Genomic DNA, 27,183 nt, shown 5'->3' on the forward strand with positions numbered 1-27,183 from the left:
ATTATTACAATTTTTTTTTTAATTTTGTGATTACAAAATGATTTTTTTTCTTGAGCTTAGGGTAATCTTTCTTATCCTTTTTAGGATTTGAATTTAAAACCTTTAAATTAAAATTTCAAATCTTAACTATTAGACGTACTGTTTACACAGACGCACTTGAGAAATAAGAATTTAAATTTTTTTTTTATATAAAATGGATGACACAAAATCCTTAATTTACAATTTTATTACTAAATAATTCTCTTTTAATAATATCAATATCAAAAATCTATTTTATCGTTTTTAAAGCCATTTATATGCTATAAAAACGTTCCAAATAAAAATAAATTATAAATTAAATAGGAAAAATTATAAATTAATTAGAAAAACATAACAAATCTCAAAAAATAACTTCTTCGGAGCCTTGCTCATCTCAAAATGACTATGAAGATTTGAATCTATATATAAAAGAAGATAGAATTTCTAGAATTTAAAAAAAAATTATAAGTCGATAATAATTAGATAAAAACTTATATCCGTTAACATAAAGTTACATGTTTAGGAAAAATCTTGCAAAAAAAAGAAAAAAAAAGAAAGAAGAAGAAGGTTACTTTACCAAATAAAAAGCAATGAACATTTACTCGGTAAAAACCCAGAACCAAACAAAGCATAAATAGCAAACTAAAGTAGTTTTTAATTAGAGATGGCATGGTCTAGACAAGTGTCTACCTCCTAAGCTATTGAAAATATGCTTACACAACACATCTTTTTCTCTGTGATGATGATCATTGGAGTAGAGGTGTGATAGGTTTTGCCCTTTCTGGCAGCCTATCATCTTCTTCTTCTTCTTCATCATATACTTTGATGCCATTATCAATTCTACGAGTACCTTCAACAATTACGTACCATACAAATTAGTTGGTGGGGGGACTTTTCAATGGTGAAATTAAATGTATTTGATCGGAGTGGGGTAATAATTGTTTTTTAAATTGTTTTTATTTAGGAATATATTAATATAATTTTAAAAAATTAATTTTAATATTATCATATTAAAATGAATTGAAAATATCAAAAATACTTTTAAAACGTTAAAAAAACAAAACAACCCGTGTATAATCCATTTTTATTATGTTTTCTCAATATATATTTTTTTCTTCTTTAGGTGGGAGCGATTAGCCTCTAAGATTTTCTTAGATCGGTTCTTCATGTACCATAATAATTAATTCCATTGAATCTTAATTAAGTTATCTATACTTAAATGGGAAAGAAATTTCATAATCTTTTTGTGATGCTAAAGATAACATAAAAGGTAAGTAAGTAAGACCACTTGATATACAGGGATTACATCAAGGGAGGTTGGCAGCATGATTGTTTTTTAAAATATTTTTTATTTAAAAATTTATTAAAATAAATTTTTTAAAAGATATTTTTAATATTAATACGTTAAAACACTAAATAAATATTAACTTGAAAAAAAAACACAATCTCTTGATAGATTTATTCGAGCTGGGCATTAACCAACCTTCAAAAGGGTGGATGATGACGCCTAAAGAAGGCATTAACAGGGTCGTGTGCAGAGTAATTCATTCATTATCCATCAGCCTATCCCACCAAGCAATAAACACAGCATAATTATTGCAGACAAATGTGGACATAATCATTTGGCTTAAAGGTAAAATGAGCAAGTAGCTAGTGAGTTCGTGTTTCTTTAATCGGTTCGACTCATCAAATTCATTATTACTTCTGACTGAAGATTGCTTGAGTTAACATTTTAAGGACTTGTTAATTGCCAAGTGACCAAGGCAATATCCATTTGCCTGCCTCAAATGAGTGGCCATTATAGACTTAAAAGCAACACGGCATTTGAAACAAGACGGGGTTAGTAGAAGATTGTTCCCTGAAAAGCCTACACAATTAATCAATCATGGAGCTAATAAATTTGGATACTTTATGGACCAACAACTTATGCGTACTATTTTCTTTTTATGTCTTTCCATCATTATGATAACTTTATTGCAAATCATAGCTGTTACAGGTATGTTAAACTCGGAAAACTTGTAACTCAAGACCTAATATGAGGAGGGTTTCGAGTTGAATTTTAACTCGGTTGATCGAAATAAAAGAAATTTGAAAGAAAAAACTAGAACTCCATTGATTTTTGACGAAGAGGCTCGTATTTAATAGCTCAGTCTCAAACCACTTGTATAATTCTGTAACAAAACCACTTGTATAATTCCTGTGGGTTAGTTTTTGCGTGCATATACTACTGATATACCATCAGCACAAAGAGAACAGTCTTGGCATCTCCAACAAGCAATCATGGGAGATTGGAAAATGGTAAAGAATGGTCATGTAATGCTACTAGTTATGATTGAATTTGCACATCCACATTCAAAAGCAAATTGCAAAGTACTTACTCATGGGGTCATCTGATATTCCCTTTCAAGGAAGCCAAATGAGCACCAACTACTAAAATAAAACATGATGTAATCAATTCCTCAGCCTTTCTAGTGCAAAATTAACACTGGATTGACACCTGTGGTAAGAAGATAATGTAATTGATTGTTACCAATAATGGATCTACAAGAAGCTGCCAAATGCTTCTGAACTAGATGAAACCACCATCTCTTTCATTCCAGCAAACTTCCAAAAAAGTGGTAAAAGTTGGAATAGTGGGCCTGCTTAATGTTGCCCTTGGACAAGAATATCCTCGAGTTCTTCAACCTTCCCTGTTGCTCTCTCACATTATCATGTCAATCCAGTTATGATCCGTGAATCCCACAAAACAGGTGAAAGAATATGCATACACCAGGAGCAGTAGAGTGATAATAAGGTCAGGAACTCTTTTGTATTGTCTTATCTTCCATTTTATGTTACTACTAGCAATAGAAAAGAAAACACAGATTGTGGTGCGGAGCTGGTAAATTTTATGCTGGGGCATAATGGAAATGAGAACGGTATGTGGCGAGCTTGAGATGGAAGAGCTATGGGACAAAAATGAAAGGCTGGTACATTTATGTGTTTTACCGACATTTTCTGGAGCTCACTTGATGATTTTTCTGGTTTGAAAAATATTTTTGAAAAAGTTTAAAAATTTTATTTTTTTTTAGGTTTTAAATTATTTTTTTCTTAATGTTTTTATATGTTTATATGCTAATATAAAAAAAATTTAAAAAAATATTATTTCGATGCATTTCCAAATAAAAAACAATTATTATAATAACACCGAACATGCTCCTAATTGTCTTGGCACCACCATTCTCAGTCTTAAATTAGGTACAGTTGAAGTTCCTCGAAAATCATTATAGACATCATCTGGCTATCAAGATCCAGACACGGGAATTTAACTCTGATGTCCTCAGTACCTCAACAGAATAACCAAAGGCAATGTTAATTGAAAAGAAAGGAAACCAATATCAAATTCATCAAAGAAGTTCAACGTAAATCCCCTTCCCAAAACGATCACACAAATAAATAGATCTTGATCAATATGTACCAATACAATATGTAATAAATGACTGAACAGCTAAACACACAGTGCAAAAACATCTGAACAATACGCTTTGTCTAAAGCAGACTAAAAGGATTCATTATTTACTCCAACAGGCTTCAACAAGTTTTATCCGAAGGAGAACTCCTCCGGGGAAAAGGATAGAACCGACATGGTTTGTCAAAATGACATTTTATGTTTAACTAACTGTTCATGCCCCCATTTTAGGAGTGTTTATGGTACAACAATTTTGACATAGGTAAATACAATTGAAGACATATTTAATGAAGGACCTCCCTAACCATTTTTCTACTGGATAATGTATGACTCACATAACCTAAAGCTGTAACCTTAACCAGAACATGGAAAAAAAGAATCATAATTTACCTAGTTGAGGTATGAACCTTAATTTCTCTTTGCAATTTAACATTTCAGGATACTTACAATTCAGAATTTGAAGGCCAAGCAGCTGGGGAAGAATGTGTAAACAATCTTGCAACTCCATTTTTCAAGAGTTTTTCCAAGCAGCATTGAACCTTCATTTCGATTCCTCAATGCTAAAAGGTTAATCTGACTGCTTTCTTCTCTTTGGTTCAGGCTCACCTAAATGCAATGAAAAACACATCTCATCAGAGTCGCTTCTTAATGCTGAGAGATTTTTCAATTCTGGGTTTTCCTGGGGTGTGTTATCATGCATTGGAGATCTCCCCGAGAAACTTGGGATGAATTGATGTTCCACATTTGGAGAAGCTTCTACCGCATCTTCTATATGAAATTCAGGGCCAATGAAAAGTGGGGTCTGTCCGTGCTGGGACTCACCTTCACCTGTCACTTGCTGAATGTTTAAATTTAGAGGCTCAAAGTTTTCTTCAATTTTTTCTTTCGATGGCACTCGGTCTAGAGGAGATGACTCTCCAACAGTAGAATCTATTCCTTGTGCCAACGGATTTCTTTGATCTTGAATTGCAGCTATATCAATAACTGAACAGGTCAGAAAGTATCACAAGTTGGGATAACATGCACACAAATTTCACTGAAGAGTAAGGTCTAATGTCAGGAGGATTATTATTATTTTTTTGTTAACTCTCTCTTTACATTTTCCCATAGATTCACACACTAGGCCTTCGTTTTGCATCAAACTATTACAGTGTCAACTTTATCTTCTATCAAAAGCAATGAAAACAAAAGGAAAAAAGAAAAGCTCTGGCAGGTTCAATTTTTTCTGAGAGCAATAAAAGGTGAATATTTTGTCCTTGTAGAGAAATTTTGCCTTCTCAGCTCTTGCATATTTGTATGTGTGCAAAATGTAACGGTCAAAGATCATTGCTAATGAACTTACATAGGCTGGCATCACCTCTTCAAGAAACACATGTTGGAAACTTGATATCATTGCTATTGGAATTCAGAAACGTTATTCAGAAAGCAATAGCATTAGATTTTATTTGAAAGTAGATTTCACTTTCCAAAAAGTAATAATGATAATTCACAAGTAAAATAGTTTCATCAGTAAAATGAACACCGATTGATACCAATGTAGTTTATTCAATTTCGAAAGCAAACTCCAAAGTCACATTCTCTATTCTTTTTCAGTCATCTTGTTTTTTGTTAAAATAAATCAGGAATAGTTGATCAAAACACAGCCAAAAGTTCACATCCAATACAAAGCATGCGTATCATTTGTTACCATATCCTTGATTTTGGCAATATGCCCTCCATATACAAGGAGACAAATACAAATGAATTCTGAAAGATAAGTGCAATAATGTGGAATGAGAAAAGGATGGGTGATTAGTTCAGAAGTACAAACCTTGAAGCCCCTCATTGGTTGTGATGATATCAAGTTCAAGGAGGTCAAGAAGGCGACCAAGATCAACTCCACTGGTCCAATTTTCTGGGGGTTGGCCAACTTTAAGTTTCAACCTACCACGATTAGCCGTCCCACCCCAAATGATCCCAACTGGCCGTGGCTTCTCACAATCCCGGCCTGTTAAGAGAATCAAGCTTCCACTGTCACCTTCAAGATCAAATGTCTGTTGGTTCTCACCGACAACGAGAAAATCGGTAAAGAAACAAATCCCTTTCTCATCATTGTACTCTAGTGCGTAGGCCATTATGGTCCCAGTAGTCAAGCCAGAACTCCTTCCAACTTTGACCACTTGCCTTCCAATGAGACTATTAATTGGAGCTTGCAAATCTATAACATGGACATCACCAACCTCACCAACACCTTTGACAGTTATATTTACATTGTTCATGTTAAAATCTTCTGCAAAAGGAATGAAGGCCCCATCTGCTCTGACAAATGTTTCTGCAAGGGATCGTAATGTGTAAGTGTTGAGGTCAGCAAACGAAGAAAAAACAATTAGCACAATTATGATTTCATATGCAATCGTACTGCAGCACCATCCCTATATAAGATAGATAAATCTAACTGTTAGGAAACAATACACAAACCCTATATTCCAAAATCTGCAACAAGCGTAGTCTGTGAAGACAAATACCTAACTCAATTGCCTGGATGAACAAGGATCATTTTTAAGTTCCCTCCCTCCCTCCCTCCCTCCCTCCTCCCTCTCTCTCTCTCACATTCACTGAGGAGTATCTTAGCCTTGGACATGAGCCATAATTTTCAGACACCAATAGATTTCATCTAAACAACTTTTATCCAAGCCATAAATAATTCCTCCCTGCCTCCTCATTTTACAAACTCAGAGAAGCATCCTCATTGAAGATCAGCCCACTTATAACTAATTCAAAAATTTCAAGATTTTTACCATGTACTAATGCAACAATAGTATTAACAAACCCAGTCTGGTCTGCCTTGCAGGATGCTAGATCCTTTCAAGATTAATAAAATGCTATCTACTTTGAATCATGTGAGTCAGGTTTAAAATTCCCATTATACTGATCTGCTAATATCTTGTATCCATCAATTTGCTTGGCATGTGAAATCTGGACAAATTTCAGTTTAAGCTGCCTTTTAAAGATATGTGTGGACCAATGCTCTAGATAGACACCCAAGTTAGTTAGGCTTTGAGCTGAATCACCTCAGCTTACTGATTGTAACGCCTGCAGCCAGCAGGAACTACAATTATTTGCAGACACTTGTTTGATTGAAAAGGGGACATTAGGGAGCTTGAGGATGCAACAATGTCCAACGCTTAATTAGTTAAATCTGTGTCATGGCAAGTTCCATATGTAGAATGAAAATATCCCCTGGTGAAATCCACAAATAACCAAAAGAGGCGATACCCTCCTAAATTGGATCTTTCCAGCCAACAAACATAAATGTCCTCAAAGTAAAAAACTGTTGATTAATCTGTCAAACTATTTCCCTAGTTGAACGTAGTCTTAGAAACTCAGCAGCATAACCCATCCCTTAGCATGACAAGTAGGACATTAAATATAGTCTATTAAGAGGAAGAACACAAACTGCAAAAACTTGAGGTAAACCAAAATATGCAGTGCTGTACAAATTTTAATGCAAAACTACATTACCTGGGTTTGTTCCAGCAAATATGCCATACCAAAGCTCATCGGTGATAAATGAGGTTGCTCTCTCCACAGCACCCAAATACACCCCAGGTCCGAGGCTTGGTGGCAAAGGATGAAACATCTTCTGGTTTGGGTAGTCCAAGTCAACTGCAACATGCCGATTTGTGAGGAAACCAACCTGGCGGTTACCTGTTCGGCTTTTCACAATCGCACCCAGGGTTCCGTAGGTCTCTTGATTAGCAACCTAAAGATGTAAAGCAATTTTGTAAATTCCACAAAATGAACAGAAACAAGTTTTCAAGTGCATACACAGTATACATCGCCTAAGCAAAATAAGATGCAGGACATATATTAGGACAGCAAACAAAAGAATGACCAAAGCCATTCCCTTAAAAAAATTATAAATACTGCTAAAGTAATAGCAAAACAGACCCAACTGTAATTCCAAATGATATCAATAACACCTTCATTTGCACACAAAGTTCTGATAGAGATTTTCTAACAACTCTCACCAGATTTTAAAACTCTCTATTGGTACGAAAGAAAATGCAAAAACCACTCTAGAATGGGAAATATAATAGACTTGACCTAGGCTAGTAGCATAAAGACTTGCACATATCCAACTCAAGAACAGGAAAATTAGTTCAGCCATTTAATGTACCTGTTCAATTATCACATCTTTCAATCAACCAGAAGAACTACGAAACTGTCTATATAGCAAATAAAAAGCTTATCAAGCACCCAACAAATAGTGCTACTTTATCATTAATGAGTTCCATTCCTACAATTTAATCAGCACAAGAATCAGATCATCACTAAAGTGCCCATACCTGAGATCCGGACCCAATGCACGGGTCACTTCCTCTCAAGCCATCTACCAGCTCAGTATACAACTGTTCCTTTGGAGTTGCTGCAGGAACACCATAATATGAGAATTCTACGACATCCACATCACACCATACACCTCCTGGTCCCTGACCCATACAATGAAAAGGCAGCTTAGCTTCCCAAGCAAACAATGAAGTCAGTCAAAAGTCATATAAAATAAAACAAACCAAGTGTCTTTAGAAGAAAAATAGAGGCCACAGTAAAGCTGGAAGCACCAATTTCCATACCTCAAGGGCTGCAGGTAGGCACTGGACATGGCTGAGCCATTGCCTGTGAACTTTACGGGCAACAAAAACAAGAATTGCAGGAATATCAGTCAAATCACCCCTCCGGATTCTAAACCCAATTGCTGTGCCAAGACTAAACCGCCGCAATATTTTGCTATGAAATGCCCTAATGGTCATCAGCTCAAGCAAGGTGGTAGCTCGCTGACCTGATGGCAACCTCCCAAGAGTTTCAGGGAGCACTCCCTTCTGGAGGTTTCCAAAATAGTTTGCTCTGACTTCTGCTGCATCATTTAGTCGACTCAATGTGGGCCAGGAGAAGTAGGCAGCATTACTCTCAGAGTGCTGCCCACCTGAAGCGAAAGGTTGAAGTGGCGACGGACTTGACCACAGCAAATTAGGATGACTGCAGTAGTTTCTTTCCAGATCTAAAGCAGATTCCTCTGATTGTGATGATCCAGAGTGATGAATCCTTAAACCTAATCTGTTCCTGTCCATCTGTCAGCTCTCCTACATGAAAACATATTGACTGTATAATCTTAAGAACAAATTAAACAGCTTTAATTCTCAAACTTAGCTAAGGGATGATTGCAGGAAAAACCACGGTGCTTGAAGGGTAAGAATAATTAATGAAACTAAAGAACAATCGCACTATACAATAACATGGAACACTTCAAAACAATATTTCAGAAAAAAATATATAGATAAAGGAAATAACAATTAACCAGACTATAGCTAATCCAGATATATAAACTTGCAAAAACACCTGTAGTGAATGTCTCTAAATAGGAAATCGTGGATGTTGCAGAAAACAAGGACCAACACATATGACACAAGCATTCTGCCACTTAATGTGAAGCTATAAGCACTAGAATAAATAGATGTTTAACTTATAGACTAGGGAGCCTATGGAATACAGAACAGGCCACCAAAACAATAACAATAATAATAATAATAATAATAATCATTATCATCTCTATCCTGATAAAAGCTCAAAGAGGAAACAAATTATTCAAAGGATATCAGGAGAAATGAAAGAAGAACACAGGAATAGAAACTTAACATAACAAATGCACACATAGGTAGTGGAGTAATGTTATCGTTTTCCATGCAGAAAACCTTAATAAAACAGAAAGCAATCAAGGACAAACAGTATCACCCAGAAGTCTGCAAATAGAGATATAAAACAGCAAGTCAACGCAAGTCTTTGAGAAACCAATACAAAGAAGTTAGACATATCCAATCCATGAAGGCAAAAACTGACATGATTATTTGAAAACTGAGCACATACTTCATAAAGACATAACTTTCTGAAAAACTAAGCAAAAATATCCCAAGGAGCTTCTTTTATGAGCTGAAATTGAACAAACCCAGATAGCAAAAACTCCAGATTGATAAAACAAGCAGCCCCCACATTTAAATTAAGGCCAAAACAAAAGGATTAAGCAAAACCCAGATAGGATAGACAATTAAAAACAAGATTTTTAAGCAACACTCACCAAGCAAAACAGGTGGAGCTGTGATGGGGGACTCCAAAAATAGCCCCTTGAAGCTGTCCATGCCCTAGTACACAATCATTTTCATTTGTGATTGCTGCTCTGCATAGTTAAAAAAAAATTCAAAACTTTATGTGACTATTGATGTGAAGGAAGAGAGAAAGAGGAGTAAGCTATAGTAAATTAAAAAAAGATTCAATATTTTCTAGGCAGACAGAGAGAACTAGGTAGTAAAATATTTGGAGAGAGAGAGACGCCGGACAAATATCTATAGTATCAGCTACTATTGATTTTGTATTAATGTAATAACAAATAACCAGTTTAATAATTAATGGATTTTTTCCATTTTCTTACAAACACTTTTTATTTGCTTTCATCCTTTTTGATGTCTTTATCCTTTCTTTCTCTTTTTTCCTTTTTCTTTTGGCTACATATCATTTATGGAGGGAGTGATTGGAGTGATCACATTTCTCGGTGGAAAATGAAGCGCAGGCGAGGATTTCAATGGAGGAGAAAATTTTTCTTTGGATCCCATTTTGATATTTTTAAGCTTGGTGGGGGGATTAGGGTCCCATCCATATTTGCTCCCCAAAAGTAGCACATTCTTCACCCAAATAATTCAATTATCACCTATCTACAGGGTGATGGGTATGGTAAAGTGATGTTCTCTTCTTGTTATTGCTTTCTTATTTACCTTGGTTATTTTAGTTTATTGGTAAATGTTTTGTGCATTTTGCTTATGGTATGTTTTTCTATTTGATTGGATGAAAGTTATGAAACATTGTGATTAGCATAACTATACAATAATTATTTATGTAACAATTCCAAAACCGATATAACTACACATGGTAAATAAAGTATCTAATTTAAAGTATAATGAATTTAATGTTTTAAGCTTTTTAAAAATTCAAGTACCTTAACTAATGGGTTAATAGGTTTGGATCTTGAAAAATAATTGTCTAACTTGGCCCAAGAAGATTTGACTTGTAATCTTGATGGATATAACTCAACTAATCAGGTCTAAAGTTTATTTCCTAGAGGTTATCGGTTCGGGTCTCACAAACTTCAGGGTTACTGGAGGCTTATATGATCGTTAACTTCAGGGCTCGTAGGATTAGTCGAGGTGCGCACAAGCTGGTCCGAACACTTACATTAATAATAAAAAAAAAAAGATTTGACTTGTTTATTATATATATTGTTTTGTCCTTCTCAATTACCTACAAAACAAGTTTCATATCATGAATAGACGTCGCCAGTTCGAATCTCACAAATCTCAGACTCACTGGAAGCTTACATGATCGTTAACTTCAGGGCCCGTGGAATTAGTCGATATGATGCAAGCTGACACGAACACTCACATTAATAATAATAATAATAATAATAATTGACTTGTTGTTTGTCTTTCTCAATTACTTACAAAATAAGTTTTATATCATGAGTAGAAACCCTAGACATTTAAGTCAGTTTTTTATTCACCATCAATGCTAAAAATAGAAGGGGGTAAAATAAACACAAGTAAATGCTAAAATGATTGCTCATTCTTGCTATCCCATTTGCACCAATCCATAAATGTATCATAAAACAAATAATGAAAGTCGACAAGGGATGAAATGGCATCCCATTGATCCACTTACGATGGTCCTCCTTTCAAATATGGTCCTCCTTTCAACGCTAGCAACTATTACGAGGGATGAAAGAGAGAAATGTGTTGAAATGGCATTTGCTAATAGAGAACCAAACTTGGACTAAAATTATGAAAAGAGTAAAAGGGGCATTGAGAAAATGGGCCATAGCTCAAATTTGCTGTACATAAATCTAACAAGGAGTGGACCCACTTATTCATGGTGATGTAGAGATAGCCCCTGCCTTACACATCCCATTGATCCACTTGCATTTTTTATTGCCCGATTTGTTATCAAATTGATCTCCTTTTCATTTTACACAACAAAATTATTATTTTTTTCAAATCTGCAATAATTTTTCCCAAGGTGATTATGAGAGGTTAGAAGTGTGGTAGTTTATGTTTTTGGATATTTTTTAAAAAATACATTTCACTTTAAAAGGAATTAAATTGATGTTTTTTTTTTGTGTTTTTTTGATGATTTTGATATGTTAATATAAAAAAATTATTTTAATATATTTTTAAACAAACAATACTTTTAAAAAACACCTTGTATTACAACATCAAAAACACATTACAAGTTTATTTTTTAAAAAAAATCAAAACAACATTATTTTAATTAACTTGAATCAACAGACTCAATTTATACTGAATTGATTAATTTCAAATTAAATATATAACATTTATATATATATTAGCGTATTCAACAATTTTTTTTTTAATCGTTGTCTTCTCTTAATTTCCAACACAAAAAATTGGCATGAGAAGCAAACCTGCTTACCTCCTCAAATAATATTGAAAATTATTTTTTATAGTTTGCTGATAAATCTGAAATATCTGCCTTCTTATATAAACACATATAGCTGTATAGGTGTATATAAATTGGGTCGTGGGCCATTCTAGGTTAAAGAAAACTACGAACCCATGAGTAAACCGGGTCAAGTTCAAATCACAAATCTAAACCTATTATTTGGTTTTGGGTCACATTTTCCATAGCCCATGTGGATTCAGAACACCCAAACATCAAACCGGGTCGGGTTTAAAACCTTTCAAATAAAACACCCACCAAACCAATACAAGAATTCAACAAATCTGAGGATCTATTTCAAGATAGCACGACAGATGGAGTGCGAGAGGCTACACAAGGCGCTTTATGATTGCTACCGCCGAGTCCCGGCGGGAACAGGGCGGGAAACGGCGTGTCGGCACCTGAACAGGGCCTTAGCAGAGTGCATGGTAGCGGTGGTTTGTCCTGATGAGTCAGAGGCTGTTCGTAGTTTGTGTTCAAGTGGTGGGACCAAACTTAAACGGTCTCAATGCCAAGAAGCCCAGCTTGCACTTTCTGTCTGTCTCTCTTCACATCAACAAGAATGATTATATTTTATGTATAATGATCAACAAGAATAGCAATAACAATAATGTTGAAGCAAAACATTTTTTTTTAATCTTTTGGGTTCAATTCAAGGTTGTCTCTTCTTGTGTTGCTTATAGGCTTATTATTAACATGTTGTAATGGTTGTTTGATGTATGATCGTGCAGAATGACGCAGAAGGCTATGCTGATACATATAGCCGACTCCAGCTAGGTTGAGATCGAGCTTGGTTGTTGTTGTAATGGCGTATTTGGAAATGTATACAGAATTTTAAGAGAAATATTTTCAAGTTCATGAAAATTTTAGGGTTGGATTCAGTTATGCATATCAGTGTGTATGATCACAAATGGACAAACTCCACAAAATAATTGTACTTGCAATCTGGCTGCCACATATCTGAGTGCTTCTGTTATTGTAAGGCCGTAAGACATTGATTTTGCAGCTCCAGAATGGTGAAGAGACACAGGAAAACCTGCATAATACTGTTTTGTTGTCACCAACAGTGATGGTCTGAGGTGTTTCTTGCCTCCATATGTACGACAAATAAATAAAAAAAAAGAAGAAGAGGGGGAAGGGGCCGAAGTACATCGAGTAATTACAAATGATAAGCAATGCACCATGAACTTTGTAGCACAAAGACCGACACTTTACTGTTACCTCCAAAGTATGAGAAGAAAAAAACAGTTGCTTTCTTATTCTGAAAGTTGATAAGTTGAAATAGCACTTTCAACAACTTATATTACACACATCATTCTGAAAGTAAAAAAAAAAGAGAACAGGGTGACATAAAAATCACTCTTAAACGACTTATTCAAGCGTATACATGCCCTCAGTTTTGCAGAACTGTGGTTCGTTTACAATCCGCAGATATAAAGCATCTATGAAGAAAACCTGTTCCTGTCGTGGGGTGAAGAATAGTCAATGTCAGGGCCGAGAGGAATGATTCCAAAGGGATTGACAGTGGGATGACTTCCATAATAATGCCGCTTAATATGCTGCATGTTAACAGTGCTACTCATGCCAGGAATTTGGAAGATGTCTTTGGTGTAGTTGAACATATTCGGGTAATCTCGGAGCAGCTTTTTGTTGCATTTGAAGTGAACTGCATAAACCTGCAATAAAATGACCATCAAATACTTTTGCTAGATGGAAGAATTTCATTCAAAAAATGTAAAGCGGGAGCGAATTTTGTAACACTCTGAAAAGGCTTTAACTTGACCATACTAACCCAAGCTCCCTGTTATGCTTCAAAAAAAGGGCATGATTTTTGTGAAATAATGAAATTCTACCAGTGATTCTCATTTCAATGTCAGTATTCCTTTCACTCTCTTTCCTCAAGTCCCATACATGCCATGGGATAACAAACATTACTGTTCTACTTGCATTTCCAAATGGGAGAAGTTGCTGGAACTTCTATTAGAGAAACTTTAAAAAGGTTGCCTATAGGTTTCATGATCTTTAGGACAGAAGGGTAAACATTACTGTTCTACCTTTCATAAGCTTTTTCTGGACATTCAAAAGGCAGACAAATAAGGAAACCTAAAACAGGAGAAAACCATCTATTCCATATGCCCCAATCTTTGGTCCTCCATAACTTGGGGAAGGCAATGTATGAAAGAAATTGCAAAATTATGGAAAGGATATAATGTTTACATACAGGCTTACAGGTGATAATGCAACTTTTTATAAGCAATCTCTATAAAACTGTGTCTCGAAACGCTAAATGGTTCAGTTCCACTTTAGTGTAAAACACAATTCTCTTAGGAATCTCTAGAAGGCTAATCAGAGATTTTTTTTAATATTCTACTAAAAGCCATTTTTGGCTGCTGAGAAGATGAGGGAAAAGGATAACAATCATATCAACATACATTGAACTAAACTTTCCTTTTATGGGAAAATCTATTACCTCATCAAATCTTATAAGGGTGACAAACAACTTAATATCTGCTTCAGAAAGTGTGTTTCCACAGATATATCTTTGCCTGCCAAGTATCTCCTCACATTTATCTAAGGCTTCATATAACTGGATTGCGGCCTGCAAAAGAGAAACACAGAAGATTTCAAATGACATATTGAGATCATAAACACAAAGCTGGAATCAGTTAAACACAAATTAGACAGTAAGAGAAATGATCACCTCCTCATAAGGCCCTTGCTTCCTTGCAAACCCACATTTATAAACACCATTATTTATCCCATTATAAACCCATTCATTGGTTTCATCAATTCGTGCTTGCAGGTGAGATGGATACAAATCCAAAGCTGCATTTTCAGCTATATCATTGAATTCAGTATTAAACATACGAATAATTTCTGAACTCTCATTATTAACGATTGTCTTGAGCTTCTTATCCCACAGCACCTATCATAAACCAAAATCCATCATTCAATTCAAGATACCGACGCAAAGCACAGATTAAAAACCAAAAAACACAATTTAAGTAACTAAACATACAGGAACTGTATACTTTCCGGCATAGTTTGTACTTGCAAGCTCATAAAGTTCTCTTATACTTCTTGCCCCATTCAAAGGATCAGGCTCAGCACCTGCTTCCTCAGTCTCTGATGCAGGAAATACCCACCCCATATGCTCATCACTCTCTTTTGTTCTTTCCCATATGGGTTTCACAGACTGAACCAAATCCAATAACAAAACAATACTTTGGTCATTAAGAGGTTGGATCTTTACATGTTATAGCAAAATATTGCTACAGACATCAAAAGACTAGAATCTTCACAAGAATCCCTTGAAATTTACCGTGAACGCTATGGCCTTTTCAAGTCCTTTAATCTTCAAGTATGCAAGACACCTAGAAGCCCAAGGACAAGCATAGGACACATAAAGATGATACCTTCCAGATTCTGGTGGGAATTGTGAATTTGGTTCTTTTGAAATGAAGTTGCGAAATGTTGAAGCCGTTCTCTTAAATGCACCAGTATCTGAAGTCTCATCAATTGCAGATCGAGCCATGTGAAGATTGCACTATAAACAATTCACAGAAACTATTGGTATTTATGATCAAAATATGAATCATCAATCACATATAACCTAAGATATTGAATTTGATCATGGTTTTATGAAGACGATCAAGAGTGAATTCAATAGAAAAGTAATGAAATTTACCTTCAAAGATAATTGTGGGAGGATAAAGGAGATGTTGTTCTTGTTAGGTCCAAGTGCTAATAAGTGAGGTTTGGTGAACACACAAACCATTGGTTTGTTCTTTCCATTTTGCTTGCGTTTTAAAATGATTTATAAGTCTTCTGTCTCTTCTGGTATCTAGACATACTTGCTAGGTCTGTTAAGAGACTTGTCTGAATTATGAGTTATTAGATCAACTCATAATAAATTAATAATGTCTCTTGAGCTAATATAAAATAATATGTTTTATTTTTTTAAAAAAAAACTAAATTTATCTAATCAAATTTGAACTGGTTTAAAAATTTTATTGAATCAAGTTAGATGACGTGTTCATACAATGTACTAGATGTGCAAATCAATTTGTGTCTGTTCACTATAATCATCAGGCAGCGTCATGCCGTCTGTGTTTCATAAGGGTATGCATGAACATTTGACTTTAGATTTTTTTGTTTTTTTCCTACCACCAAGGGTTAGGCTTTAGATGGGCCTCTCTAGTTGCAAGTACTAAATTGAGGGCTGTTGGAGTTGGCAAATTGGTAAAGTTCCCTAGCTGTAGCCTTCACATCCTCCCTAACCAAGGTTTAGGATTCGAGCCTCCGCCTTGCAACCAAAAAATGTTCCCTAGTCATCATAAGCGTGCATACAGAGCTTGTAATGTACAGTGGCGTAACTTGTGTGATGCTCAATTTAGAATTTCAGCTTGATTTGCTTTCTGCAATGCGTCTTCAGCTTCATTTGGATTGTTATATCCAAATGACGAGATTGTGCTTATAGCTGAACAATATCAAGGGTAAAATGAATTATTCATGCATTACGCTGTCAGAGATCTTCTGGTTCAAGCTCACAACAGAGGTCCAGCACGATATCCGCGCGGCAACGGATTACACCTCCAGCAAGCAGCATATACTGCTTTGCTGAAAAAAGCAAGAGAACAAATCTCAATTGGATTTTGTTCGATATCTTTAACCATCTTGGTTGCTATTTCTTAACAAGGGAAACCAGTCCAAACACAGGTATCCCAGCCCCAGGCCTCCATCACATTACAAGTTCAAAAATTTCAGAAATATCATTTACCGGGTACAGAAAAGAAAACTATGACGGATATTCAAGTTATGCTTAATTAGAGATGTAAAGACTTACAAATTTATTACTATGAAAAGAAAGAAACAATTAGCATCATTCTAATTATAGTTTGCCATCTTTAACAAGTAAAAAATCTCAACCCCATGTAAAGATGGTGATTGCAGCCACTGGGTCAATCGAAATCAGGTGTCTCTTGTTCCCCAATCTTCTCTGAAAAGTAAGAAAGTAAATGAAAGAATATATAACTTCGGACAGCAGAAAATTGGTCGTATCTGGAATTGCTTAATCATCATAGCCATCTCAAGTGGCTCAGTGCGTTTCAGTTCCACCTCCATCAGCATCAAGCCCGATATATTGGTGATCAATGTTTAAAGATGGGAAAAATCACGAGTAACATCTAGCATCTACTCCAACCTTCCAACTCCGCTTCACAGAACTCTCAATCTTGCCTTGCATAGAAAATGAACAGTGATTCCTAAGTGGGGAGGTGATTCACAAACTTGAAAGCTAAATCCACATTCAGTCAATAACTCGGCCAACTCAGTTGAATTGCTAAATGTATGCACTCTTTGCAGTTTATTCCTTATTTTGAGTTGTGAGATGGCATTCTTCAAGATTTGAAATGACCAGTGACAATACCAAATCAAAACTATGCCACTGGTAAGGAAAAGTAATCTCCTTAAAATCACCAAGCAACTCGCCAAGCAGGTATGTTAAAGCAACGAAATTCACTTGCTTTTATTAAACTGGACTGCTAACCAATTCCTTTGGAGATCCTCTCAGACAAGTCAGAAACAAGAGCATACTTGTTGCTCTCGTAGCATGCAGTAGTAAATGCAGTCAAAGTTACACGATCCACATTCTGGTCCTTGTCCAATAATTTATGAAAGAACAATACAGCCATGCCTACTTTTCTCTCACTACAAAGCTTCCTGATCAATGTGTTAACTGTACGAATCCAGAGTTTTTTGTCTAGCCTCTCCAATATAACCATGGCAGTAGCAGAATCATCTTGTTTGCAATACTCATATGCTAGTGTTAGCCTAGTAACTTCACATGGGGACAGCCCCTTGTCAACCATAGCTTCATATAACTGGCATGCCTCATCCAACTTGGATTCTTTGCAAAGACCACTTATCAGAGCCCCATATGTAAGACTGTCAGGTGTGCAGCCATGGTCACTCATCCTCTTGAAAAACTTTAGAGCCAAACTAACATTTCTATCACGACAGTATCCACATATCATGGATGTGTATGTTTCCTTGGTTGGAACCAAGCCAAGACCAACAGCTTCTGCAAAAAGTTTCTCACTTTCTTCCATTCTTCTTTGTCTTGAGAAGGCAGCAATCAGTGTGTTGTATGTATGCATATCAGGTTGTACTCCAGCTTTAAACATCTTACTGAAAAATACAAGGGCCTCCCTGGTATCAGCTCGCCTGCAGAGCTCAGATATGAGGATGGTATATGTTACAGTATCAGCTTGTAATCCAAGTCGAAATCCCTTCTTAAGCAGTTTACAAGCCTCTAGAAACCTTCCCTTTTTACAGAGGCTATCTATAAACGCATTATATGTGAAAATATTGGCACTGAAACCTTCTTTACCCATTAAATCCATCAACTCATATGCCTTTTCAAAATTCCCTGCTTTACTGTGCCCATCAATGAGACAAGTGTATGTTTTTGTGTTAGGAACCAATCCTTGTTCTTTCATTCTGCTCAACAACATCTCTGCTCGATTCAACTTATCTTCCTTACAATACCCATGAATCATGGAAGTGTATGTATGCACGTTTGGTTTGTAATCATCACTCCTAACAAGCTTAAGGAACAACCTAAATGCCTTTTCAGTCCACCCCTTCTTACACAACCCATCAATCAAGGCCGTGTGCGTATATACATTCGGTTTCCAACCTTTCTTAACCATTTCCTCCAACATCTCAAACGCTTGCTTAATGCTACCCCTCTTGCACAACCCATTAATCAACGATGTAAAATTTATCAAATTTGGTTTTAAACCCAATTCCACCCACTTATCAAAATACCAAAACACTCTACTCGCAAAACCCTTCTCACAAAACGTGCTAATCATCAAAGTACAAGTCGCATTATCAACAACAAAACCTCTACGGACCATATCCTTTAACCACCTATCCGTGTCAGAAATCCTCCCCATCCTACAATAAGCAATAGCCATCAACTTATAGCTTACAGAATCAGGACAAACCCCTCTCACGCGCATTTCATCAAACACGTTCTCTGCATAATCAACCAACCCCATTTCACCAGCAACACCAGTAACACAATTCAAAGTCCTAACAGTCAAAACCAACCCATGATTTTCCATTTCAATAACCATATTAACAGCCTCCTGAAACTTCCCAATCTCAGCAAAAACCCTCACCATACAATCCATAACTTCATGGGCTCTCTCAAAATTCTCATTACCAATAAAAGAAGTTGCACAAACAATATAAAACCTCATAAAGTACCTAAATTTAGGAAACCCAATTGCCCAATTGAAAAAACTCAATGCCACCATTGACCCTGCCTCACTTGCCAGTGAAGCAACAACAGTAATAGCCTGTTCATGGGTTAATGAATCAGGATTTACAGAAAGATTGAGACTTGGAGATTGCAACAGTCTCACATGTGGGGTTTGTTGGGAGTAAGATTCACAGACAAGTGAACAAATTGATCTAACAGGAGAATGCTGCTGTAAATGTTGTTTTTGCGGTGGTGGTGAAATTGGGGTGTTGCACCCATTGTTGATGTTGTTGTCATTGAGGTTATTATCAGTACTGTTGTGGTAGTAACATAGTATTTTGAGAGGTGTGTAAGATACAGGATTGAGTGAGGGTTTGGCTTTGAGTCCATGAAATTTGAGAGTGAAAAAAGACAACATCAAAGGTTTAATGTCTAGTGCGTGCGTGTGTGAATATCTGAAGAGAAGTAGTTCATAAAATTGGCATTGAGGTTAAATTATTTAAACAGTCCCTAAATCTTGCAAGTTCCTTCAATTGCCCTCTAATTGTTTGAATTGCCTCATTCATGTTTCAATTTTATTTCATTTTTTTTTAATCCAATAGCCACATGGCTAGACATTTCTAGGCATGTAAAACAAATTAAACTACTCGATCTTGATTCGAGATCGACTCAATAAAATATGTGTTCGAGGTTGACCGTTAACTAAACAAATCAAGCTTGATCATAATTTAATTTAACATGTTCTAAAAGCTCCTCATATTTTTCTACAGTAATGAATATTAAAATACAAAGTTTTTTTCACTTTAATCTTCAAATTTTTTGAGGTTTTTTTTTTTTTAATTTTAAACTTAGTTTTTTTAAAAAAAATTATTCTTTAATATTAGGTTTACCAGGTATTGAACTTTATAATTTATTTTGATTTATTTTTTATATAGTTATCTCGGTTTCATAACTCAGGTTACGAGTTTTGCGGGGTGGTTGTGTTCACTCGTGTTATTTTTTAATTATTTTTTTTAATTTTATTTTTTAATATTGAATTGATTAAAAATTAAACTTTATAATTATTATTATTTTTAATTTTTTTTTATAGATTTATCACGATTTCATAATCTAAATTACAAGTTATGAGATCATGATAATTATTTATTATTATTATTATTATTATTATTATTATTATTATTATCCCCTATTTCTCGGTTAAATTTTATTAAATATATTCATATTTTGGTTTGGATCATTTATATAATATATTTTTTATAGTTTATGGCTAATAGATGTACACCATAGTAGAAAAGAGCGAGGAAAACAAAACATAATAAGTGAAAAATTTAATTATTTTTTTAATATTAACCATTATAATTATATAAAAAACAAATTAAAACAAATTATTAATTTTAAATTCTAATAATAATATTATATAAAGACTAAATTAAAAAAAATCAATAATTAAAAAAAAAATCACCATAAAAAAAAAAAAAAAAACATATTTTTCCTTACTTTTTCTCCGAGTCTTCGTAGTGTCAGCAACGCGGCATTGAAGAAATGAAAAGACAGGAAGGACCACATGCCTTTTGATCGTAAGCTTTCTGTAAGCGTTCTTCATGACCGACTGTCATTGTTTTGTTTTGCCTTGGAAACTTCAAGTGAAGGCTCCTTTCTAATTAATGCGCAAAACTACTCCTTTCTTATTCTTAAGCTCAAGTACTTACCCCTTAATTTACATTAATTATTCATTTCTCAAGTAACAATGATTTACTGTTATAAAATTATACTGTCTAGATACCTTTCCACGTTTCTTTATTATTATATTTATTCATTATTATTAAGTTCATTTAAATCTATATTTTTTTAATGATTTTCCAAATTTATAAGTATTTATATACATGTATCTATAGATAGAAATATTGTTGAGAGAATGAGACATACATATATAATTATAAATTTATATATACAAAATAAAAGTGTTGTCTTTATCCCCTAACCTTCATTATTTTTATATATTTTATTTAGTCTTTATTAATTATATTGTTTTATTATTGTATATATTTTACAAAGTAAATTTTGCTTTTAAGTTTTTTATTACTTATCATGGCAAAGCAGAACGTTCATAACTGGTTTTGGTATAAGCTTTGCATTTATTTATTTTTTACTTGCGTTCCAATTAAGCATCAATACTATGCTTTTTACAGAAGCTCAAAGGCTCAAACCCGACGTTCTGTGAAAGGCTGACAACCCTTTGTTCAGCTCCTCATCAATTCCATCAATCAATATTAACACCCGCTTTGATCTCTCTGTCCTTCCTCTTCCTCCGATCAAATATCGAAATCAACAATGGCTGATGCACTTGTATCCACAATCTTGGAGCAGATAATAACAATCGCTCGTCATCAGGTACTAATTAAACGTCGTTTAGTTATGCTTTCATGCATGCATGCCAAAGCTTTTCTCTATTCAAGAACTATTGTTTTCAGAACTATACGTGTTATCTTTTGTCAAAGATTCTTAATTATATTTCAGCAATTCGCAAATAGTTTTTTACTAATAGTTTTATCTGCGTTTTTATTTTTTGAAGCAAGATAAGAAAATTAAACGATCAAGATTATCATGAGAGTTATATTATGTGCTTTCCATATATCGTAAAATTGTGTTTGATTAATGTTTTAAATAGGAGAGATAAAAATGTATTTGGTTGAATTAACAATAAAATAAATATAAAATAAATATTTTTAGTGAATAATTTTGAAATAATTTTTTATCATTTTAAAAGTTTTTTTTTTTTGTCTCAAGATAATAACCAAATGTTAGGATAAAATATGTTCTAATATATATATAGAAATCTTTGCTTATTTTTCTTTATAATCTCGATTTTCAACCTATTTCCATATTAATTATTTCAATCGGCACTTCACTTTCATCAAACCATGTGTTACACATGCATACATAATATGAGATTATTGTAATTTATTTCTTAAAAAAGTTTATACATAATTTTCCATTAGTGGTGTTTGATGATTTTAAAATTAATGTAAGTAATGTGAAAAGGGAGCTCTTTTTCATTGATTTCCATTATCATGATTAATGGATTCCTCCCATTGAAAGCAATCTTGAATTTTCAAGTAGATAATTGACAAAAAGTAAATTGTATGTGATTGATTGAAAAATTAACAAGCTTCGAAGGGACAATTTGTAATTAAACATATAATTAACAATTAAAGAATATATAAAGGTTTAGGCTAATCTAAAAAACAATACATACAGAAAGGATCAGAGCCATTAAAATACACACTAGCTATTATGTTATAAAATTGTCAAACTAAAAATATCCTTTTTATTTGTATTTTGAACAATGAATTCTTGCCCTATCCCTATATGTGCGTTTAAACCCTTCTTATCTCTCGAAATGCTAATCCAAAAAATTGAGATAAAAGAATTTTGAAGAGTTGAGACCAAAAACTCAATTGTTTATTTTTGAAATCTTGGGGATCCAATTGAGATAAAAGAATTTTCCGGGAACTCAATTGAGATTTGAGTTATAATTTGGGGACTACTGTTGAGATTTACCAAAAAAATTATTTGTTATGTACATATATACCTCTTGTTGTTTCTATGCACTAAAGCTGCCTACTCAAAAGCAAGAAAAATTCTTGACATATATGATATAAGAAGAAAAATAAAAAAATCAGAAGTAATAATTGAAGATTTGTATGATTTTGAATTTGTTCTGATGAAAAATTACATTGCAGGTAGAACATGAAGTGAAACTTGTTGTAGGCGTGGAGAAAGAAATTGAACATCTCAAAAACAATTTCCAAGCTATCCGTGATGTCCTTGAAGACGCAGAGAGAAAACAGCTGAAGGATACTGCTGTAAAACATTGGCTGAACAACCTCAAAGATGTGTCTTATGATATGGATGATGTGTTGGATGAGTGGAGTACTGCAGTTCTGAAATGGGAAATGGAGGAAGCAGAAAATGCTTTAGCTCCAAAATCGGTGGTATTTTCCTTCCTGCGCTCCTGCTGCTTTTGTTTCCGTCGGGCGGAGCAAGCAGAAAATGCTTTAGCTCCAAAATCGGTGGTGTCTTCCTTCCTGTGCTCCTTCTGCTGTAGTTTCCGTCGGGTGGCTCGACGTCATGATATCGCCCATAAGATTATAGAAGTTGGTCAAAAACTGGAAGATATAGCCAAACGGAAAGCTATGTTTGGTTTTGAATTGCATAAGGCCATCGAAAAAGAACCCGACCGGCAAACCACTTCCTTTGTTGATGTATCTAGGGTGCACGGACGAGAAGATGAGAAGAAAAATGTGATCAGCAAGTTGTTGTGCGACAGCAGTCAAGAAGGAAGGAAAGTTCAAGTCATCTCCATTGTGGGAATGGGAGGGTTAGGGAAAACAACTCTTGCCCAACTAGCCTACAATGCTGATGAGATTAAGACTTATTTTGAGAAGAGAATATGGGTGTGTGTCTCACATCCTTTTGATGAGAACACGGTTGCGAAGGCCATAATTGAAGATCTTAGCGGGGCAGCTCCAAATTTAGTAGAGCTGGAACCACTTTGTAAAAGAATTTCTGAATCTATCGAGGGAAAGAAGTTCCTTCTTGTACTTGATGATGTGTGGGAAGATAATCCTAGAAAATGGGAGCCACTGAAAGAATCTCTCAAGTGTGGAGCCCCGGGAAGTCGAATCTTAGTGACTACTCGTAAGGATACAGTAGCAAAGATGATGGAATCTGATTATTCTTTGCTCCTTGGGAAGTTGACGGACGAGGAGTGCTGGTCGGTATTCAGTCAGGTAGCGTTCTATGGGAGAAGCCAGGATGCATGTGAAATGTTCACTGAGATTGGCAGGCAAATTGTATATAGGTGTAAGGGTTTGCCTCTTGCTGCGAAGACACTAGGAGGTCTCATGCAATCTAAAACAACTACAGAAGACTGGGACAATATTTTATCTAATGAACTATGGGAAATAGAGGAGGTTGAAAAGGGCATATTTCCCCCTTTGCTTCTGAGTTATTATGATTTACCTGTTGCCATAAGAAGCTGTTTCACATACTGTGCCATGTTTCCTAAAGATCATGTGATGGAGAGAGGGAAATTAATTAAAATGTGGATGGCACAAGGTTACCTCAAGGCATCACCGAGTAAAGAAATGGAGCTGGTTGGTAAGGGCTACTTCGAAATCTTAGCTACGCGTGCTTTCTTCCAGGATTTTCAAGAAACGGACGAGGACTCTATAAAGTTCAAGATGCATGACATAGTGCATGATTTCGCCCAGTTTTTGATGAAGGATGAATGCTTCACGGTGGAAACTGATGTTCTGAAGAGACAGAAAACTGAGTCTTTCTATGAAAGAGCTCGTCATGCAATTATGACAGTTTCCAATTGGGCACGATTCCCTCAGTCCATCTACAACGCAAGAAAACTCCGCAGCCTCCTGATCAGGTCTTTTAACGATACCGCAATCAGCAACCCGCTGCTGGAATTGCTCCGCAACTTGACGTATTTGAGGTTATTTGATTTGAGTGCATCTCAGATTGAAGGAATTTCAAGTGACGTGGGGAAATTGTTGCATCTGAGGTACCTCGATTTCTCTTACTGTAAATGGTTAAAGGAACTGCCTGAAACAATATGTGATTTATATAATTTGCAGTCCTTAGATCTTACTTGGTGTGTTGCTCTAAAGAAATTACCTCAAAAGATGAGAAAGCTCATCAGATTGAGGCATTTGGAGATATTCGGTTCAGGTGTAGCCTTCCTGCCGAGAGGAATAGAGGAATTAACTTCTCTTCGAACATTAACAAATTTCATTGTTAGTGGAGGTGGGGGTCAAAGTGGTGCAGCTAATCTTGGTGAATTGGGAAACTTAAGTCACCTTCGAGGGACTCTTTGGATAGAGAAACTTCTAAATGTCAGAGATGTGAACGAAGCCGTGAAAGCCGAAATCAAGAAGAAGAAGTACCTGATTGGTTTATATCTGCTGTTCAATAGAGATGAAACAGATCTGCGAGTTGACGAGAATGCTTTAGTTGAAGCTTTGCAACCACCATCAAACTTGCAAGTTTTATGCATATCTGAATTCAGAGGGACCTTGTTACCGAAATGGATCATGTCGTTAACCAAATTAAGGGGGCTTGATATCTCTCACTGTGGAAGCTTCGAGGTTCTGCCTCCTTTCGGAAGATTACCATACCTTGAGAAACTAAAAATAGGTGTGAAAACAAGAAAGTTGGATGTTGGATTTTTAGGATTAGGACCTGTTAACAATGGCAGTGAAGGTATATCAAAGAAAGGAGAAAACGGAGAAATGGCGCCGGTTTCTGCTTTCCCGAAGCTGAAAGAACTCTTTATCTGGAAAATGGAAGAGTTGGAAGGGTGGGACGGAATTGGAATGGGCTTGGGAGAAAAAGATACAAGGACAGCAATAATGCCACAACTTCGAGAATTAGAAGTCAAGGGCTGTCCCAAGTTGAAAGCACTGCCAGACTATGTTCTTACAGCACCACTAGTGGAATTGAGGATGAATGAATGCCCCCTTCTTTCAGAACGTTACGAGGAGGAGAAGGGTGAAGACTGGCACAAGATTTCTCACATCTCAGAAATCGAAATTAATTACCAGCGTAGTAAGAGACCACCACGGAAGTCTTAGGTTCTGCCGATGATACAGAGCAACAGGAAAGTTCTTCTACCCCTCACACTCCTTAAGTGTCAAAGATCATCATCAGGTATTTAACTATATTTTGTTTTCATAGAGAAAAACTCTGAGCAAAAGATGCTGCTTTCACTTAATAAAATTTCTGATTCTTTTAGTAAGGACGTTCCTGCCTTGGCTTTCGCTTATGACCCGTTTCTGATTTTCTTTCTTGTTTACTTGACAGCCTTACGGTATTGGTAGATACTTGATCATTGGCCCTGAGGTGGTTCTCTCATAATCGAGATGATTTGGTTTCTATCTTCGTTTGTCAGTTGGATTCACAAACTTTTGAATTCAAGTTCTGTAAATTTGTTTGGATCTGTTGTTGGTTTGGACAATACTGATGTATGCTTGTTGTCTGATAATATTTATTACTATGGTTGGATATTCATTATATGGCTGTTTATAGGCTGATTATCTAATAATCTAAGACCAAGGCGTGCTGATGTTATCATAATCCGGTTTATCAGATCATTGGTATGGATATTGGACAGGCTATCAACCCTACACAATCATTTGTAAGCTCCAGATGCTCCTGTTTCAAACATGGTAATGTAGAGAGCCATGGATGAGAAGAAGTTTCTTTAAATTTGCAGCTAAGATTGTTGCTGATAAATTTTTCTGTGAGGAGACTTTTAAAAAATTGTCAAGATTTGGCAATTGAAAAGTAGTGTGATTTGTTTGATCTAAAATTCAAAATTTTAGGGTTTTTTATTTTATTTTAGAAGAACACTTAATAAACATTATAAGAAGATCACAATGAACAAGTTTATTAACTCAAAAAAAACCCTAAATTGTTTTAAAAAACAGAAAAATGAATTAGTGATTTAAGTAGATTAGACTGAAGAAATCTCATTTAAATATTCGTCAAAGGGTGTGCATATTTATGCCCCCGTGCTTTTTTTTAAAAAAATTATTATTATTTTTTGAAAAAATTTATGATGTTTTTATTTTTATTTTTAATATCTCAATGTTATAAATAAAAAATATTATTTTAATATATTTTTAAATAAAAAAAACAATTTAAATTTATGTATTAATAAATACATAAGCACTGCACATGCTTACGATCTAGAAAAAAAGTAAGAACAACAAGGAAAAATAAATAAATTCAAACTTTGATGTTCTGAAGCATCTTGAAAGGTCTTAATACCATACTTGTAATCATTTGACCCCCTTAATTTAAGTTGAAAGCAACATAGTTTAAAGTGCCAATT

At 35.0% G+C, this 27,183-nt stretch overlaps 5 protein-coding genes and 1 long non-coding RNA gene across 9 annotated transcripts; 2 read left to right on the top strand and 4 right to left on the bottom strand.

The window, feature by feature from the left end:
• Window positions 1-2,321: 2,321 nt before the first annotated feature.
• Window positions 2,322-3,079, bottom strand: LOC112324351 (uncharacterized). Its single transcript, XR_002978157.2, has 2 exons — window positions 2,549-3,079; window positions 2,322-2,445 (listed from the first exon to the last, which is right to left on the bottom strand). It is a non-coding gene; the product is annotated as an uncharacterized LOC112324351 (long non-coding RNA).
• A 334-nt stretch (window positions 3,080-3,413) lies between these two features.
• On the bottom strand, window positions 3,414-9,984 carry LOC7481796 (protein NARROW LEAF 1). 3 transcript variants are annotated; one of them, XM_052447579.1, is made up of 6 exons: window positions 9,576-9,984; window positions 8,080-8,586; window positions 7,795-7,938; window positions 6,968-7,208; window positions 5,277-5,777; window positions 3,414-4,861 (listed from the first exon to the last, which is right to left on the bottom strand). In XM_052447579.1, the coding sequence occupies exons 2-6, from the start codon at window positions 8,572-8,574 to the stop codon at window positions 4,626-4,628; spliced, it is 1,617 nt and encodes a 538-aa protein (XP_052303539.1). In that variant the 5' UTR covers window positions 8,575-8,586; window positions 9,576-9,984; the 3' UTR covers window positions 3,414-4,625. The 3 variants fall into 3 exon arrangements, with proteins under 3 accessions (XP_052303539.1, XP_002322374.4, XP_024442404.2); XM_002322338.4 differs by having other exon boundaries at window positions 3,414-4,438; window positions 9,576-9,973; XM_024586636.2 differs by having other exon boundaries at window positions 3,414-4,438; window positions 8,080-8,605; window positions 9,576-9,973.
• Window positions 9,985-12,250: 2,266 nt separating this feature from the next.
• On the top strand, window positions 12,251-12,638 carry LOC7476718 (uncharacterized). The gene has a single exon (XM_002321778.4). It carries the CDS (start codon window positions 12,316-12,318, stop codon window positions 12,565-12,567), a length of 252 nt encoding a protein of 83 aa, XP_002321814.3. The 5' UTR covers window positions 12,251-12,315; the 3' UTR covers window positions 12,568-12,638.
• Window positions 12,639-13,232: 594 nt separating this feature from the next.
• LOC7481797 (uncharacterized) lies at window positions 13,233-15,894 on the bottom strand. 2 transcript variants are annotated; one of them, XM_002322339.4, is made up of 6 exons: window positions 15,690-15,894; window positions 15,324-15,548; window positions 15,021-15,197; window positions 14,703-14,927; window positions 14,472-14,600; window positions 13,233-13,677 (listed from the first exon to the last, which is right to left on the bottom strand). In XM_002322339.4, exons 1-6 carry the CDS (start codon window positions 15,777-15,779, stop codon window positions 13,444-13,446), a joined length of 1,080 nt encoding a protein of 359 aa, XP_002322375.4. In that variant the 5' UTR covers window positions 15,780-15,894; the 3' UTR covers window positions 13,233-13,443. The 2 variants fall into 2 exon arrangements, with proteins under 2 accessions (XP_002322375.4, XP_024442442.1); XM_024586674.2 differs by having other exon boundaries at window positions 15,324-15,568; window positions 15,690-15,844.
• A 933-nt stretch (window positions 15,895-16,827) lies between these two features.
• Window positions 16,828-19,727, bottom strand: LOC7476719 (pentatricopeptide repeat-containing protein At4g19890). Its single transcript, XM_002322340.4, has one exon. The coding sequence runs from the start codon at window positions 19,690-19,692 to the stop codon at window positions 17,545-17,547; it is 2,148 nt and encodes a 715-aa protein (XP_002322376.4). The 5' UTR covers window positions 19,693-19,727; the 3' UTR covers window positions 16,828-17,544.
• A 1,716-nt stretch (window positions 19,728-21,443) lies between these two features.
• On the top strand, window positions 21,444-26,357 carry LOC7476720 (disease resistance protein RGA2). The gene is made up of 3 exons (XM_002321779.4): window positions 21,444-21,665; window positions 23,018-25,997; window positions 26,151-26,357. The coding sequence occupies exons 1-2, from the start codon at window positions 21,606-21,608 to the stop codon at window positions 25,919-25,921; spliced, it is 2,964 nt and encodes a 987-aa protein (XP_002321815.4). The 5' UTR covers window positions 21,444-21,605; the 3' UTR covers window positions 25,922-25,997; window positions 26,151-26,357.
• Window positions 26,358-27,183: the final 826 nt, after the last annotated feature.

This window comes from Populus trichocarpa, chromosome 15, assembly GCF_000002775.5.
Source record: "Populus trichocarpa isolate Nisqually-1 chromosome 15, P.trichocarpa_v4.1, whole genome shotgun sequence".
Lineage (NCBI taxonomy): Eukaryota > Viridiplantae > Streptophyta > Magnoliopsida > Malpighiales > Salicaceae > Populus > Populus trichocarpa.

Bases quoted from the DNA above. Each gene is read 5' to 3' on its own strand.
- LOC7481797 (XM_002322339.4), bottom strand. From the start codon at position 15,779: ATGGTTTGTGTGTTCACCAAACCTCACTTATTAGCACTTGGACCTAAC. The intron at 14,601-14,702 runs GTGATCATTTCT...TCTCTTTTGCAG, and splicing joins AGCAAGGGCCTTATGAGGAG to GCCGCAATCCAGTTATATGA. The intron at 13,678-14,471 runs GTAATAGATTTT...ATTTTATTGCAG, and splicing joins CCCTTATAAGATTTGATGAG to GTTTATGCAGTTCACTTCAA.
- LOC7476720 (XM_002321779.4), top strand. From the start codon at position 21,606: ATGGCTGATGCACTTGTATCCACAATCTTGGAGCAGATAATAACAATC. The intron at 21,666-23,017 runs GTACTAATTAAA...ATTACATTGCAG, and splicing joins TAACAATCGCTCGTCATCAG to GTAGAACATGAAGTGAAACT.
- LOC7481796 (XM_002322338.4), bottom strand. From the start codon at position 8,574: ATGGACAGGAACAGATTAGGTTTAAGGATTCATCACTCTGGATCATCA. The intron at 7,939-8,079 runs GTATGGAAATTG...TGTATGGGTCAG, and splicing joins GCCTACCTGCAGCCCTTGAG to GGACCAGGAGGTGTATGGTG. The intron at 5,778-6,967 runs GTAATGTAGTTT...GATCCCTTGCAG, and splicing joins ATTTGCTGGAACAAACCCAG to AAACATTTGTCAGAGCAGAT.
- LOC7476719 (XM_002322340.4), bottom strand. From the start codon at position 19,692: ATGTTGTCTTTTTTCACTCTCAAATTTCATGGACTCAAAGCCAAACCC.
- LOC7476718 (XM_002321778.4), top strand. From the start codon at position 12,316: ATGGAGTGCGAGAGGCTACACAAGGCGCTTTATGATTGCTACCGCCGA.